General features: G+C 41.4%; 1 protein-coding gene across 2 annotated transcripts in view; it reads right to left on the bottom strand.

The window, feature by feature from the left end:
- Positions 1 to 16,563, bottom strand: part of MAP3K7CL (MAP3K7 C-terminal like) — a 91,315-nt gene that overhangs the window by 31,488 nt on the left and 43,264 nt on the right. Inside the window, exons 2-3 of one of the 2 annotated variants that reach the window (XM_055567732.1) lie at positions 16,146 to 16,199; positions 14,576 to 14,684 (exon numbers count right to left, since the gene is read on the bottom strand). The exons of the other annotated variant lie outside the window; for it this stretch is intronic. Of the exons in view, the coding sequence (XP_055423707.1) occupies positions 14,576 to 14,684; positions 16,146 to 16,181 (145 nt within the window). The 5' untranslated portion in view covers positions 16,182 to 16,199. The remainder of the gene's footprint in view (positions 1 to 14,575; positions 14,685 to 16,145; positions 16,200 to 16,563) is intronic. 2 annotated transcript variants of the gene reach the window in all.

The raw sequence follows: 16,563 nt of genomic DNA on the forward strand, positions 1-16,563 counted from the left end.
CCTCTCCTCGCTGACAACACCTAACCCAGGTATGACTATGAGAATAAGATGAAATACAGGCTAAACGAATAATTGAAAAGCCAAGTCTATTTTAAATTATAAGAAAGAAAGATCCTGGGTTTTTTTTTATGTTCTCACTTCCATAACTAAATTCATTTATAAAAACCATTGAAGTTCTGTTTGAAACTCTAGAAGGGATATGGGCCATACACAATGCAAAAGCCAGCATCCTCTATCCACTCCTTGACAACACAATCCAAATAAAATGCAGTAGACAAAGAGCAGACAAAGGCTTCCCATGTAGCTCAGCTGGTAAAGAATCTGCCTGCAATGCGGGAGACCTGGGTTTGATCCCTGGGTTGGGAGGATCCCCTGGAGAAGGGAAAGGCTAGTATTCTGGCCTGGAGTATTCCATGGACTCTATAGTCCACGGCGTCGCAAAGAGTCAGACAAAACTACGTGACTTTCACTTTCATCCAGAAGAAGAGTCCAGGTTTCTGAGGGATTACATTTCCTCCAAGGCACCAAAGATAATCACCAGAAAGATGATTCAAACAAAGACAGGATTCATCCTTGCCAAATGCCTCAGGAGCATCTGGTACATTTTATCCAAAAGTAGTATAAACAACAACGAAAGTGTAACATACCCCCACTTAAGAGTGGCTTCAGACAATAACAATGCGGTACCAACTGTGAATTCAGCTGCGCCTGTACCTACCAGACAATGCCCCCATGTCCACTGACACTATGCAGCTTCAGAGAGCAAGTAGAAATGGGAGGACCTTCTTCCCAAGACCCTCGCTGCAGGCTGGAGGGCCGTCTCACCTTGAAATGAGGACAGTCAATCCCCTGATTCTTCAAATGGACTCTTCCTACTCAGAAGTGACAACTTCTGCCCAATATTTTGTGACTTTTTCAATCCATCTCATCATTCGCAAAGAATTGGACAATAAACAGGGTTTTTAAAAAAAGAAATAGTCCTTGTTTCTATTGACTCTTTGGAGGTAGCCTTTATTATAAAACCTATCGTTTGTAAAACAGATTTTGGTTTAAGGTGCATTTAAATTGACTTCAGTAAAACATCAATAACTCAAAGAGGAAAGTGGTAGTCGCTCAGTCATGTCCGACTGTGATCACATGAACTATAGCCTACCAGACTCTTCTGTCCATGGAATTCTCCAGGCAAGAATACTGAAGTGGGCAGCCATTCCCTTCTCCAGGGGATCTTCCCAACCCAGGGTGCAAACCCAGGCCTCCTGACTGCAGGCAGATTCTTTACTGTCAAAGCCACCAGGGAAGCCCCGCACAGAGATAAAACATCAACAATAACCCAAATCATGATTATTTCAGCTCATTGAGCTCAAGGCCAGCAACACTGTTTGGCATGGGTAAATGGGAACCTACTCTACTTTGGCACCCCAAACCTAATAGTCATAGATGAGCAGGCACTTGTTAGGAGGAGAAACCACTCTTATGAAGTACCAGAGTAGACAGTGCATTCTAGAATTCTAGAAGACAAGCCAGGAATGGAACTCAAGGCTTCCTGGGACTTAATCCCCCTTGTTCCCTGTGAAATCACGCTCCTTCCTACTTAACTATAAAAAGGGGAGAGGGGAATTATTCATCTTTATTACTACAGTAAATAGCAAATACCTGGTGTGATTCAGAATTAATAAAGCCCATTATAAAAATCTGTCATTATTGATACTCACACCATATATAATAGAAGCACATACATGGAACCAAGTTGACAATTTTGTAGATAAGTAAAGGCTTAAGACTGAATTCCTAGAGTTGAAAAAAAAAAAAAGTCTGATTGATTGACATAGAAATAAACACATAAAAAATATTTTAGAAAATAAAGGCAAGATTTTTGTTAAGGAATGGATCAGGTTGGATTAATCCAAGCAGGAAATGGCAGCGGAAACAAGAAAACCAAAGACAGATGTAAGGAATTGGCTGTGTTTGAAAGCCAGTCCTGTATTTCACTGCCTGATGCCATCTGGTTTAGCTGGCATCCCTGCCAGCCAGAAATTTCAGGGCTTGCAAAGCTGCTTACAAAGCTGCTCCAAGTTGATGTGTGGTGTGTTTACTTTTAAACAGTGGCTGCCTTCTCTGACTGGTTTTAAAAATAGGCAAATATTCTAAAAGCAGAATAATGAATCACTGGATCGGGCCAAAATGAAAGAAGAAAAATGACTCAGGCAGACTAGGAGCACAGCTGTTCCACAAACATTTGGCCAAATCATTGTAAAACATTTTGACAGTGATATCAGATCGGAGTTCGTAAGTTCAGTTAGGTTTGTTTTGACAATTCCAGAAGCACAAAGAAGAGTGTACAGTAGCTATGTAAGACGCTACCTTGGCAAATTTGGCTTTTGTTTAAAAAAAAAAAAAAAAAAAAAGGAGAGTAGCTGCTAGATATGTGTATAATGTGATAAAAATCAGAATGTAAGTACATCTTTTAAAATGTATTTGTTTACCAAATATTTATTGAATACCTGTTATATTCAAGGCAGGGACTGAGGTTCTGTGCTCAACTGGCACACCACTTTATCACATTTTTAATGCACTAAGAAAATAATTCATAGGCTTCCTTTTCAAAATGGCACTGTGGGCTTGATGTATCAAGCAAAATGTAGCCCCAGGAATTTATAAAAGGATGAAAGATAAAGGAAAGAATGAAAGAGACTTTTTTTTTTAAAATAAACAGATGTTCACTGCCTGTTTTGCAAGCACAATGTGACTAAGTCAATGGTACTTAAGATAGAACTTTCTGATTGGTATCCCAACCATTATGACATACCATAGTACATTTTATGATGGGCTTGTCTAAGCATCTATTTAGCAGCTGTTGGATTGCTTTGGTGGTTATTCTGTTTCAGATTTCCTTAAATTGTCTGCTCTGTGATTCTCCATGAATGGGATAAGCAAGACCCATTGGGTCTGTAACCCAAATCCTCACTGATATTTAGTAATTAGAGCTATGCGGCCAGAGCTCTCAGAGAATGCTGCAGCTGGAAGGGACTGGGCAATCATCTGGTCCCAGATTCTCAGAGCAGAGCTGAAGACAAAGGGCCCCAAGAAGGGCAAGGAGCCTCATAAGCGGTGCCACCCCACCCAGGGCTCTTCTCATGCTGCCCTGCGCTGCTTCACCTTCCGCTCCACAGTTTCCCATACTTTTGTACTTCATGAGCCAGGAACACATTCCCCAAAACACTGGGAGTCATGCCCTTGTGTGTGGGGTGTGTGTGTGTCTGTCACTCAGTTGTGTCTGACTCTGCGACCCCATGGACTGTAGCCCACCAGGCTCCTCTGGGGACCTTCCCAACGCAGGGATGGAACCCAGGCCTCCTCACTGTAAGCAGATTCTTTGCCATCTGAGCCACCATGGAAGCCCCACGACAACAATAACATTGGAGAAATTTAGCTTTAGAGACACACATAATCACACACACACACTACCATGTTCTTACTTCTCTTAACATCAGAGAGGAAAACTTCATCAAAACCAAAGCATGTCTATGAACCAGTGTTTGAGAACAACTGCTCTAGACAACATCTTGACTGGACTCTGGAGTCAACCATCTCCCCCTACCTCCCAACCCCTGTACCCCCAATCCTACATACAACTAAGTCTATCTAGCCTTCCAAACTCTAAATCCTTGGTAAAACAAGTGTAGCTCTCCACCCAGAGAAGATGACCTCAGGAGAGGAAGAAGTCACGTTCAGAGAATATTCCCAAGCCTTACTCCACTCCCCAACCAAGAAGCTGAGAGACAGCTGGCATAGAATCCATTCAATGCATCTACACGTCCGGCAGTCAGAGCCGGCTTCCTGGGAATGCACCCACGCGATTGCAATTGCCCTTCACCCAGGCGGTCCACACTTGGCTTAATGATCTGGGTACGCTGTCTTGAAATTCTTAGTAATTTTTGAACAAAGAGCCCCAGAATTTTTGTACTGTGCCTCCACAAATTGTTGTCCTACCTACAGGACAACCCCTGGTGCAGAGGCAAGAGTTTGGGCGGTGCCCACAGTGCATAGGCTCATCTAAAACCTTTCCTGGTGACTGTTTGCCTGTGAAGACTCCTAACCACTAAGGACATGGGTCAGTGCCACTCGGTAAGAGAGACACACCTGCATTTAAATCTCGAGTTGGCCACTCTTTAAGTGGTGAAGAGTGGAAGATCAACGTCTCTTGGAGACTCAGTTTTCTCCTCTGCAAAATGGGTGTGACATTCTCTGTCTCAGAAATTTATTATTAGTGAAGGAATTCATATGTCAATCATTTAGCCTAAAGCCTAGCACCTAGGAAATAATCAGTAGTAATAATGAATGCTTAATATAATCACGTTTACTTTCCATCTTTTCACCATAAACTCAGCCAAAGTTGTAACGGTGAGAGCCAAAGTTGTGTGTGTGTGTGTGTGCGTGTGTGTGTGTGTGTGCGTGCAGGCATGTGTGAGTATATGTATAATGGTGGGGATTAAGGGTATTATCTTCATCATTTGAATAATCCAAAGAGAACAGGTAAGATCAAGATCACCCGCTCTAATTACTGAATTAGAGTAATTCAGTACTCTATGTAATTTAACTCACCTGGAATCAAGATTGCCGGGAGAAATATCAATAACCTCAGATATGCAGATGACACCACCCTTATGGCAGAAAGTGAAGAGGAACTCAAAATCCTCTTGATGAAAGTGAAAGTGGAGAGTGAAAAAGTTGGCTTAAAACTCAACATTCAGAAAACAAAGATCATGGCATCTGGTCCCACCACTTCATGGGAAATAGATGGGGAAACAGTGGAAACAGTGTCAGACTTTATTTTGGGGGGCTCCAAAATCACTGCAGATGGTGACTACAGCCATGAAATTAAAAGACACTTACTCCTTGGAAGGAAAGTTATGTCCAACCTAGATAGCATATTCAAAAGCAGAGACATTACTTTGCCAACAAAGGTCCGTCTAGTCAAGGCTATGGTTTTTCCTGTGGTCATGTATGGATGTGAGAGTTGGACTGTGAAGAAAGCTGAGTGCTGAAGAATTGATGCTTTTGAACTGTGGTGTTGGAGAAGACTCTTGAGAGTCCCTTGGACTGCAAGGAGATCCAACCAGTCCATTCTGAAGGAGATCAGCCCTGGGATTTCTTTGGAAGGAATGATGCTAAAGCTGAAACTGCAGTACTTTGGCCACCTCATGCGAAGAGTTGACTCATTGGAAAAGACTCTGATGCTGGAAGGGACTGGGAGCAAGAGGAGAAGGGGACGACAGAGGATGAGATGGCTGGATGGCATCACTGAGTCGATGGACGTGAGTCTGGGTGAACTCTGGGAGTTGGTGATGGACATGGAGGCCTGGCGTGCTGCGATTCATGGGGTCACAAAGAGTTGGACACGACTGAGCGACTGATCTGATCTGATGCCAAGTTAAAGATTTCCCTGGTGTGGCCATAACTTCGCGTCTTTAAGGTTTAATCTCTTCATTCAAATCTGAATTTTAAAAGGGTTTGTCTTTACTTCCCTATCAAAGCAAACATTATATAAAATAATGTTTAAAAAAAATTTTAACTTACACATGAAAAGTCTTTTGAGTACTTTCATTTGAAATCTAAATAAAGATTCACATTATTTTTAGAAATAAGTAAATGACATAGGGCAGCCAACTCACATTACTAATACATCAAAAAGCTATTTTAAGATTTATAGATAGCTTGGTTCTTGTTAGAGCATCATATCATTTTGAAACACTTCATCCTTTTTTTAAACTTTGCTTTCTGCTTGTTAAACTTTCGAGATGAGACTGCTTTAATACACATTGAATTTTCAGGGCCCATAAAATTAGGACTAGAGATACAGATATGGATAAAGGTACAGCTTTGGTATGATATCTAGTAGGTTGTCAATTAGTAAAAATCACCATGTTACCATAACCAGTACCTAAAACTATCAGGCAAACAAGATCATATACCAAATAGACTGAGTGATATTTCTCTGCATGGAAAGACCTTTTTAAGTTTAAACATAGATTTTATGTTTCTATGAAACACTCATCTAGTCACTATTATTGTAGCTATCATTTTGAATCTTATTGATTTATCCTTTTGTAAGAATTTTTGGACTTATTTAGCTTAGAAAGGGGCTTCCCTGGTGGCTCAAACAGTAAAGCTTCTGTCTGCAACGCTGGAGACCCAGGTTTGATCGCTGGGTTGGGAAAATCCCCTGGAGAAGGAAATGGCAACCCACTCCAGTACTCTTGCCTGAAAAATCCCATGGATAGAGGAGCTGGCAGGCTACAGTCCATGGGGTCACAAAGAGTCAGACACGCCTGAGTGATCTGACTTTCACTTTCAGCTTAGAAACATATTCACTCACTCAGAAACCTGTATTCCAAGAACCCTTTGGAAATATATTTATTTCTCAGCACACCACTAAATAGAATTTACCTCTCCCTTTCTTCTTTCCTACTCTAAGAAAACGTATCCGAACGAACTTTCCCTCATCATCTCCCAGGACCACCAGGGAAGCCATCTGCTGACAGGAACACTCATTTGTTTATTACTTGGATTCCTTCTTTTCTTGCTTGTACTCAGGCATGTCTGACTCTTTGTGACCCCATGGACTATAGCCCACCAGGCTCCTCTGTCCATGGAATTTTCCAGGCAAGTATACAGGAGGGGCTTGCCATTTCCTCCTCCAGGGGATCTTCCCGACCCAGGGATCGAACCCTCATCTCTTGTGTCTCCTGCATTGGCAGGCAAATTCTTTACCACTGTGCTACCTGGACCCTACCTCTAAATGGGTAATAAAGTAAAATTAACCCCAAGGGCCTGGCTTTGAATCTTTTCCCATTATTTATCAGAGACTTGATTAGAGTGCCTGCATGCTAAGTCCCTTCAGTCGTGTCCAACTCTTTGCAACCCCATGAACTGTAGCCCACCAGGCTCCTCTGTCCATGGGATTCTCCAGGCAAGAATACTGGAGTGGGTTGCCATGTTCTCCTCCATGGGATCTTCCCTGCCCAGGGATCAAACACGTGCCTCTTCTGTCTGCTGCATTAGCAGGTGATTTCTTTACCACTACTGCCTCCACAAGTTATTTAACCTTCCTTAGCCAACATTTCCACTTCTGTAAAATGGGTATAATAACATCTTTTCAGCAGAGTTGTCACTTGGACTAAATTGATGAGATAGTACAAGCAAAAGCACCAGGAACTCCATAAGCATTCATTTCCACTCTGATCTTTTCTTTACAGCCTTAAGCAACGGATTCCAACCAATAAATCCAGCTGTGTCTCAAAAAATCTTCACCTGGTATCAGAAGCACAAACTCAAAGGGGTTATCGATATTGTATTATAGATTTTATAGTATTCATTAAGTTCTAACTAGGGTTCTCTATGCTGTGCTCTATAGATCAGGGATCCCCAACACCTGGGATCCAAAGCCTCATGATCTGAGATGGAACTAATATAATAATAATAGAAATAAAGTGCACAATAAGTGTGATGTGCTTGAATCATCCCAAAACCTACCCCTCCTTCTGTGGAAATATCGTCTTCCACGAAACTGGTCCCTGGTGCCAAAAAGCTTGGGGACTGCTGCTGAAAAGAATACAAATATAGGAGATCACACCCCCACTTCTAAGAGCTTGAGTGGTTTTCAGCCGATTGTTGTCAGCTCATGCAGAGATGAACTCAAAGTGGGGTCAGAATTGGGACAGAATGTGACTCAGGAAAATGCAAAGAGACTCACCCAGCTCATGTCCTCAAATGCCACCCTTACCAAGTTGGCTGGTAGAATTCCCACAGGAACTTGATCCCTAGGCTTCCTACCGATTCCCCCATGGATACGCACAAACACACCGAGAGAGAGAAAAGGGTCAGTCTTGACATTTACTTATTGCTTAGCATGAATCAGGTTTTCCAGAGTCTTTCCTGAAAACAAGGATTGAAATGTGAAGAGAAGGGAGTATGGAAACTTTGGGACCCTGAGGAGGAAAAGAGAAATAACACCAAAAGATACCAAAGGTAGAAGAAGTCAAAGGAAGGAAACAATGATAAGAGACACTTCATGTGTATCACAGTTTTGCTGAGAGCTAGTTTTGCACGTGTAAATCTTGCTTCCAAAGAGACATTCATATAATATCCAGTTAAATTGGATTCAAGGATAGCTGTTTCAGCTACTCCACATAATTCCCACTGCCACACAAAACACCTGGTTTGTGGGGACAAAACAGTTTACATAAACAGAGTGAGTCTTGATTTTTTTAACTAAATGTCTTCTAATGAAATCATACCCGGATTAAAAAAAAAAAAAATGTTGAAAGCTATGAGCTTGGGCTTATATTTCTTACTCTAAATAATAAGTATCTCTGACTACAATAATAAGAAAATTTTTTTAACACCGAGGCCTAGATTTTCTTCAAAAGTGTGCCAGATTTTGGCTCCACTGAAGATAAGGAAAATTCTCAAGTAATTAACATCAAATCCGCATGTCCATCAGACTCTAAATTCTAATTGGAGAAGGGCCAGGTTATTCTCCCTAATAACCCAAGAGATGTGATCCATATTTCTCTTCTGCACATTTTCTGTTGAGGAAAACTGACTCCGTGAAAGTCCCTATTTAGAAAGTCAACTCTTGGAATTCGAAGTTTGGAGGCAATACAAGTTATATCACTGGTTTATTAAAGACAAGCATTGCTGGGAATTTCCTTGCAGTCCAGTGGTTAGGACTCCAAGCTTTCACTGTACAAGGCCAAGGTTTGATCCCTGGTCTGGGAACTGAGATTCCCAGATCCTACAAAGCCACAGGGTACAGCCAAATAAATTTAAAATTAAATTTTTTTTTAATTCTTTTTTTTTTTTTTAATGTAGACCATTTTTAAAGTCTTTATTGAATTTGTTGCAATATTGCTTCTGTTTTATGACAGGTTTTTTGGCCCAGACCCATGTTAGATCTTAGCTCCCTGACCAGGGATCAAACCCGCACCTTCCGCATCGGAAGACAAAGTCTTAACCACTGTACTGCCAGGGACGTTCCAATAAAATATATTCTTAAAAAAAAAAAGAAAGACAAGCATTGCTGCCTCTGGCAGTTACGGTTAGCTAAATGTTACTTAATAAAGCATTCTAGTCTTAGGCTAGAAATGGTGATTGTATTTTAAAAGGTACTTTTTTCCCCCCTAAAAACGGACTACCTTTATTTAACCCCTAGGAGTCCATAGTCTTTTTGGAGACTTGTGGCTCATTTTGTTATCAATGATCAATTCCCCATCTCCCAGGCCAGTCTGTCACCAAGTCTTTCCAACCCTTCCTTCAAAATGTAGTCTGAATTCAGTCATCCCATCGCATTCTCTAATCCAGGCTTTTACCACTTTATCTGTGTGCCATGATAAGCCTCTTTCATTCTCTCATATCCTCACATTCCAGGCTATATCAATTGAACACTTACCATTTTCATCATATTACTCCCTTGCTCAAGAATTCTTGACACTCTGCTGCTTCTGATCAAAACAAACTCTTTCATTGCACTCTCTTGATTGACTTGGTAATGCTGCTGCTGCTGCTGCTAAGTCACTTCAGTCATGTCCGACTCTGTGCGACCCCATAGACGGCAGCCCACCAGGCTTCCCCGTCCCTGGGATTCTCCAGGCAAAAACACTGGAGTGGGTTGCCATTTCCTTCTCCAACGCATGAAAGTGAAAAGTGAAAGTGAGCGACCCCATGGACTGCAGCCTACCAGGCTCCTCCATCCATGGGATTTTCCAGGCAAAAGTACTGGAGTGGGGTGCCATTGCCTTCTCCGTGGTAATGCTAGTTTGCTACTGCTAAGTCACTTCAGTCGTGTCCGACTCTGTGTGACCCCATAGATGGCAGCCCACCAGGCTCCCTCATCCCTGGGACTGACTCTCCAGGCAAGAACACTGGAGTGGGTTGCCATTTCCTTCTCCAATGAGTGAAAGTGAAAAGTGAAAGTGAAGTCACTCAGTTGTATCCAACTCTTAGAGACCCCATGGACTGCAGCCCACCAGGCTCCTCCGTCCATGGGATTTTCCAGGCAAGTTTACTGCTATCTAAAACAAAGCGAGCGACTGAACTGAACTGCAAACAAACTTTCCACACAAGACTCCAGCAAAATGCCCAGCTCAGAGAGGGGCTTAGTAAATGTTGGTTACTCTTCCACAGTTCAGACCTCTGCTCCAGTTGTAGAGAGTTTAAGCATTTCCTGAACAAATTGTGCTCTTTCTGACTTAGGTTTTGCTAATGATTTCTGTCTGAAGGAGAAAAGAAGAATTGTTAAAAGATGTGTTGTTGTTGTTGTTGTTGTTGTTTAGTCACTAAGTCATGTCCGACTCTTTGCGACCCCCTGGACTATAGCCTACTAGACTCCTCTGCCCCTGGGATTTCCTAGGGAAGAATACTGGAGTGGGTTGCCATTTCCTTCTCCAGCGGATCTTCCCAGCTCAGGGATCAAATCCGCATCATCTGCATTGCAGGCGCATTCTTTACTGCTGAGCCACCAGGGAAGCCCCAGAAGATGTGTAGCTTCCTTTTTTACACCTGATTTCCAGAAATGGTATCTTTCCTACACTCTCTTTCTATACCCTACCTGCCTTCAAGCCCAGGATGACTATCACATCTTCCAAGAAGCTGTACCCATCTGCTCCAGGTGACAGATTTTTCCCCAAATCTCTCTGCCTTTTAAAACCCATAGGAGATCTCATTGTACTTCTCTGTTGCACAGCCCACCCGACTTTGACAGAGCACTAGAAATACAGAAACTAAGTAAAGCTTAGCTAATTAATAAGAGCAGAAGCAGAGACACCCACAATCTTGCATGAAAGTGAAAAGTGAAAGTGAAGTTGCTCAGTCGCGACCGACTCGTGGTGACCCCATGGACTGTAGCCCACCAGGCTCCTCCATCCATGGGATTTTCTAGGCAAGAGTACTGGAGTGGGGTGCCATTATTGCCTTCTCCGACCAAGTGGATAAGGAGTCACTAAATAGTTGCAGCTCATTTATCCTATAAACCCTACCTTGACATGAGGTAGAAGTGTGAGATGTAGGTGAAACATAGAGCTGCTTCGTGGTTTATACTTTGCTTAATTCTCCAGAATCAGTCATCATTAACACAGGGGCTAGTTTAGTCCTTAATTTGTATCAAACATGATGCTAAATGCTTTATCGACATTGCTGTTATTGTTTTAGTCACTAAATCATGTCTGACTCTTTGCAACCCCATGGACTGTAGCCCACCAGGCTCCTCTGTCCAGGGGGACTCCCAGGCTAGAATACAGGAGTAGGTTGTCATTTCCTTCACCAGGGGATCTTCCCCACCCAGGATCGAACCCACATCTCCTGCATTGCAGGTGGATTCTTTACCACTGAGCCACCTGGGAAGCCCCCTTTATCTATATAGTGTTATTTAATTTTTCCAACAACTCTATGAGCTATTACTAAACACATATGGGAAACTGAAGTTCAGAAAAGTTGAGTGATTTATGCAAGATCATAACAGTGATGGAAATGAATCTGGAAACCACCCCTCACTAGTTCCAAAGCCCTAGGCCCTTAACTTTTACACTAAATTGTCTCAGAAAAATATGAAGAAAAATAAAAGATGACTAGAGGAATAAGCACTGCATTAGGCTTATGAGAAATGAACAAGTCAACATTCACAGACAAAGATGTCTCCTTTTCTCGTGGACTCTCCTTACTCCCTATAATAAATTCAGTAATATGGAATTACTTTTTAAAAGTTTACTTGGTTTTCTCACTTATTATAAATGAGATGTTTTCCTTTGTTTCCCCCCTACATGTGTGGTCTATAGACCACATGCACTGGAATTCAAAAGGCATGCACAGTGCGTGTGATGGCAAGTGTTGCGTGGTGTGACACACTCCTTACTCAAGAATTCAGAGGGAGTGTCCCCAAGTGTCTGCAAAGCATCTTTCTGTACATTTGTAACTTCAGGTGCATTAGGAAATACAGATTGTTGGACCTCGGTCGGAACTTACTGCAATAGGAGTAGGGCCATGGAACATACATTTTTGATGAGTGCTCTCCAATGATTATTTTAAGAAAGATTGAGAAACAGGGATCTCTAACTCCTGTCTTGGATTCTCTAGTTAGGTGCTTTATCTAGATCTATGGGAATACGCTGATCCTTTTTAAAATTTAATTTTAGAAGGTTGTTCATAAAACTTCATAAGCGTCCTTCTGTAGGGGTAAAAGGCAGGAATTACTTGCAATAAATGACAACCCTTATTGGAAGCTACCATATCAAAAAACCCCATGAATTTCAGAAGTGGACATTCTTGGGACATTTGAAAGAGACTGGAACAAACCAATCAAAATTGACTGATGAAAAATATGCAGGAATTCTCAGTGCTCAAAAGATGATGGTAAATTAATTACAAGTTGTACATCTTGTATTTCAAGGAAGAATCTATTCATGCAACCCAGAGAGCAAGAGCCTCCTCTCTCCATGGCTCTTTTCTGTACATTACTTTTGTTAAAATGAAAATGAGGGCACATTTATTTGTGTCATCCCAAATTATGACATAATCATACTATTTAGAACAAACAAGCTTTATACACTACAATTTCTCTGGAACTCTGTTGATTATAACAGGACTTGTCTTGCTCATGTGGAACACGAGCACAAGGAAGAAAATTGTACATTTGCTTTCTCCCTGGAGTTTGGGTTTACATGTGTCTGTCTTGAAAGCCAGCCAATCAAGCACTTGTTACTCCTCAAAATCTTGAATTTATAAAGTGCATAAAAACAGAAGGAGCTTTTCTTTTTTTGTTGTTTGGTTTTTCTTTTTGTTTTAACAAGAGACTTTATTCTTCAGAGCAGTTTTAGGTTTATAGATAAATTGAGTAGAAAGTATAAAGAGTTCTTACAGACTCTTTCTCCCTACACATGTAGTTTTCTTTTTCTTCTTAGAGACGCAGCTTGGAATAATGGAGAGGGTTTAAACAGTCCAGTCCAGGGATGAGAGTTTAAATCATTACTCTGTTATTTACTAACAGTGTGGTCTCTGGACTTCAGTCTTTGTCTCTGCAAATTAAGAATACTAATAGGTACATAGCATGGTTATTCCAAAGATCAGAAATAGTATAAATGAAAGTCTAATGAAAAGACACATGCAACTGATAGTCATTGTCATTTCTAAGTTGGGATGGGTTGATTCGCCAGTTGGGTGGATTTCTTTCAGGGCAACACTGAGCGGGAATACAGCATAACAGCAGCCATGAAAAAAGTGTCAGAAGAGTAGGTGATGAAGAATCAAGGCTTCACCTCTTTCACCTCTGGAACAATCCGCCACTGGGGGCTGCACAGTCTAGGAACCCCAGGGTAATTGTGACCACCATAATAATGCAGTCTAATAAAGTCTGATGGGGGAGGAAATGGCAACCCACTCCAGTATCCTTGCCGAGAAAACTCCATGGACAAGGGAGCCTGGTGGGCTGCAGCCGATGGCACTGCAAAGACTGAGCGACTGCGCGCATGTGGTCAAGTCTGAATGGGCTGTATAATGTCACACATCACAGAGCCCAGATCCTTACCTGGTTTTACTTCGTCCCCTTTCAATCACTACTTTTTAAAGTGTTCCTTCCTCCAGGAGCACCGTAAGAAAGAAGGAAGGAAGGAAGAAAAGGAGAGAAGGAAAGAATCAATTCTCAGAAGATCTAAGGTTTCAATGATGATGTGGTTTAAAGTGTATGATTATGTGACTTTAACGGATGACATTAGACTGCAAGCAAAAGCTGATGCCAGTGGAAGAAACCCAAGCCTTCCCTTCCTCACGGCTGTGACCTCACACCACCTGGGGTCCCCTGTCAAAGGGGGTGCAACTGAATATGCGTGTTAAGAGGTCACTGAAGGAAGCCATGACACAGGGCTCTAAGTATGGCAGCCTCACCTCAGACCGAACTATTTCAAGAGGGTCTGCCTCACCTGTCCCATTCATCACTCCCGCTGGAGTCTATTTAGCCGGAAGTGTGGGAGCACCAGCAAGAAACCAGCATTTAGAACTGGGCTTCAGGAAATGCTGCTGGAACCAAGACAGTGATATTTTTATCTTACCTAGCCAATTGCCAGCTCTTAGTACATGTTTCCTCATGCAGTTTGAACAATGACATAATTTGCTCTCCTTTGAAATTGTTATAGCTCCATGAATTTTATAATAAAAGAAAGCGAAAATGGAGAATGTGAAAAAGAAATGTGCTCCAACCACCTAAGGTTTGGAGATGGAAATATCACCAGAGGGATTTCTGGAAGCCATACTTCAACAATGCGTGATAAAAAAAAAAAAATCATACTCCCCATCACTGGGTCATACCAGGCATGCTCTTTTTTAGGTCATGCAGCATGCAAGATCTTAGTTCCCTGACCAAGGATCGAACCTGTGGCCCCTGCAGAGGAAGTGCAGAGTCCTAACCACTGGACTGCCAGGGAAGTCCCCAGGCAAGCATTTTTAAATACCCTTCATGAAAAAGATGATGGTAAGAAGGCAGGAGGCAGGGTGGTGGTAGGGGGGCTCTTTTCCTCAGAGCAGAGCATACCTGCAGCATTATCGAGGCTGAAGGCAATGCGTACTGGCTTATCTGCAGGTACCCTGGCTGTGCTGATCATGTGGGCACCTGAGCCTTGGCCTTCCTCTGGGTCTTCCAGCTGCAAGGACAAGACAGAGCCATGGTCACTTTATCCAACATCGTCCCAAGAGCCCTTTGGAAATTAGAAAAGAAAATTAGTAAGCAATGTTTTCTTATTTTAAAGCTGTTTCTAGCTCCTAGCTTCCTTTCCCTACACCTGCTCCATTTAAAATTCTTTTTCTGGCTTATAAAAAAAATTGCTTTGGAAATACATCTAGAGTGAGATTTACAGGATGGAGCAAAATCTCCACCCACCTCACTTTTTTTAATATCCCCTATACTGACCCATCCAGCCCTGGCCCTTTGAGGTCTTACATAGTGCTTTATTTTTAATTGAGGGGGATTAAGAATCTTAATAAGGCATCAGACAGTTCTTCACACTCAGAAGCCTGAACTGGATCTGAATTATTGATCTGGGAGTGGTAACAAATGAGTATCATATCATGGAATTATTTCATTGACTACTTAATTATTTCAATACCAAAGACTACTTAAAGACATTCCCCCATTATATTATGAATAGTATGTGCTTTAAATATCTGATTACCTATAAGTCTATCAAACATTTCTAAAGCATATATGATAAAAGCAAAAGACAACATATAATATAAGCAAAAGACAAATCCTAAAACATCCTACGCATACTCCACCCCACCAACTAAATTATCATTGAATTAATAAACTAAGATAGAAATGAATGGAAAAACATACTACAGATAAGATGGACTGGGGTGGGTGAAAATATATGAATATTTCTTTGTTAAAATAAGAGAATTTAGCCCAAATACATTTTAGCAAAGATATTTGTTTTTATTCAATGGAACTAGGAAAAGATGTTATTATAAATACACGATATCTTTGTCATTTAAACCCATATATTTAAGGTCTCTATTTTTAATCAAGCATCCCCCTAAGCCTTCTATTTTCCTTCTCATGGAGACAGTAAACCAAAAACTCTGAATGATATTTTAAGGAAAATGTTTCTAAAAATGGCAATATATAAATCATCTATTTACCCATCCTTAGTGAGATTCTGGGAACTGCTGTAGCAGGGCATTTTCTCACAGCAAGGTTTCTGATTCTTTCCCATAACTTTTCTCTATCTAAAAATAGTGTTCTAGAAAACTGAATTTTGTTTTTACAATTATTTATAGAGTCAAAGCAAATGCATATATATATATGTATATTTAGACATACATACATATGGAATCATCTTACCCCGTACATGAAAAGAGAACAGGCTTATATTAAACACCTAGCATAGCTTTGGAGAAAAACCAGCGACTGTTTAACACCCAGTTAGAATCATAGTCGGCCCATTCATTTAACACTACAAGTAGCAATGAACCATAAAGCACTCCAAGTCATGTCATTCTAAGTTAGAAAAAAGTATTAACATGAAACATTCGACTCAAGAAAAGGGTAATATAAAATCACTGTTACTTGACTCAAAATTTGCTTTATCTTAGCTCTGACATACATTTGTGTGTAGTCTCGTCTGGTTAGAATCAACCATCTCGTTAGCCACCTGTTCCTAGGGAATAGAACAGACTGTCTCAAATTAAACAAAACAAACAATAAAAATCCCCTTAAAGTTGCAGCCAAAAGAAAGTCTTATCATCACACCCTGTACCATCACCAAACCATATTATCGGAACATCTGAGGGTGAAAAGCTTCACTCCTCCTTTGGCTAAATCTCCCAGTGCTTTCTTGCACCAAGACAGAAACCACAAGGGGTGGAAATTTGCCTCCAGGGGTTTTGTAGATAGATCCCTGGCAGGGTTTCCAGCCAAGGGGTGGGAGAGAATGAAATTGATCAACACAGCTAATTAGAGCCCCTCCCCTCCACACAACGGAGAACATCTGTCTGCCTCCCAAAGGATGGCGGGCGGCAAAG

The sequence above is a fragment of the Bubalus kerabau genome, chromosome 2 (assembly GCF_029407905.1).
Source record: "Bubalus kerabau isolate K-KA32 ecotype Philippines breed swamp buffalo chromosome 2, PCC_UOA_SB_1v2, whole genome shotgun sequence".
NCBI lineage: Eukaryota > Metazoa > Chordata > Mammalia > Artiodactyla > Bovidae > Bubalus > Bubalus kerabau.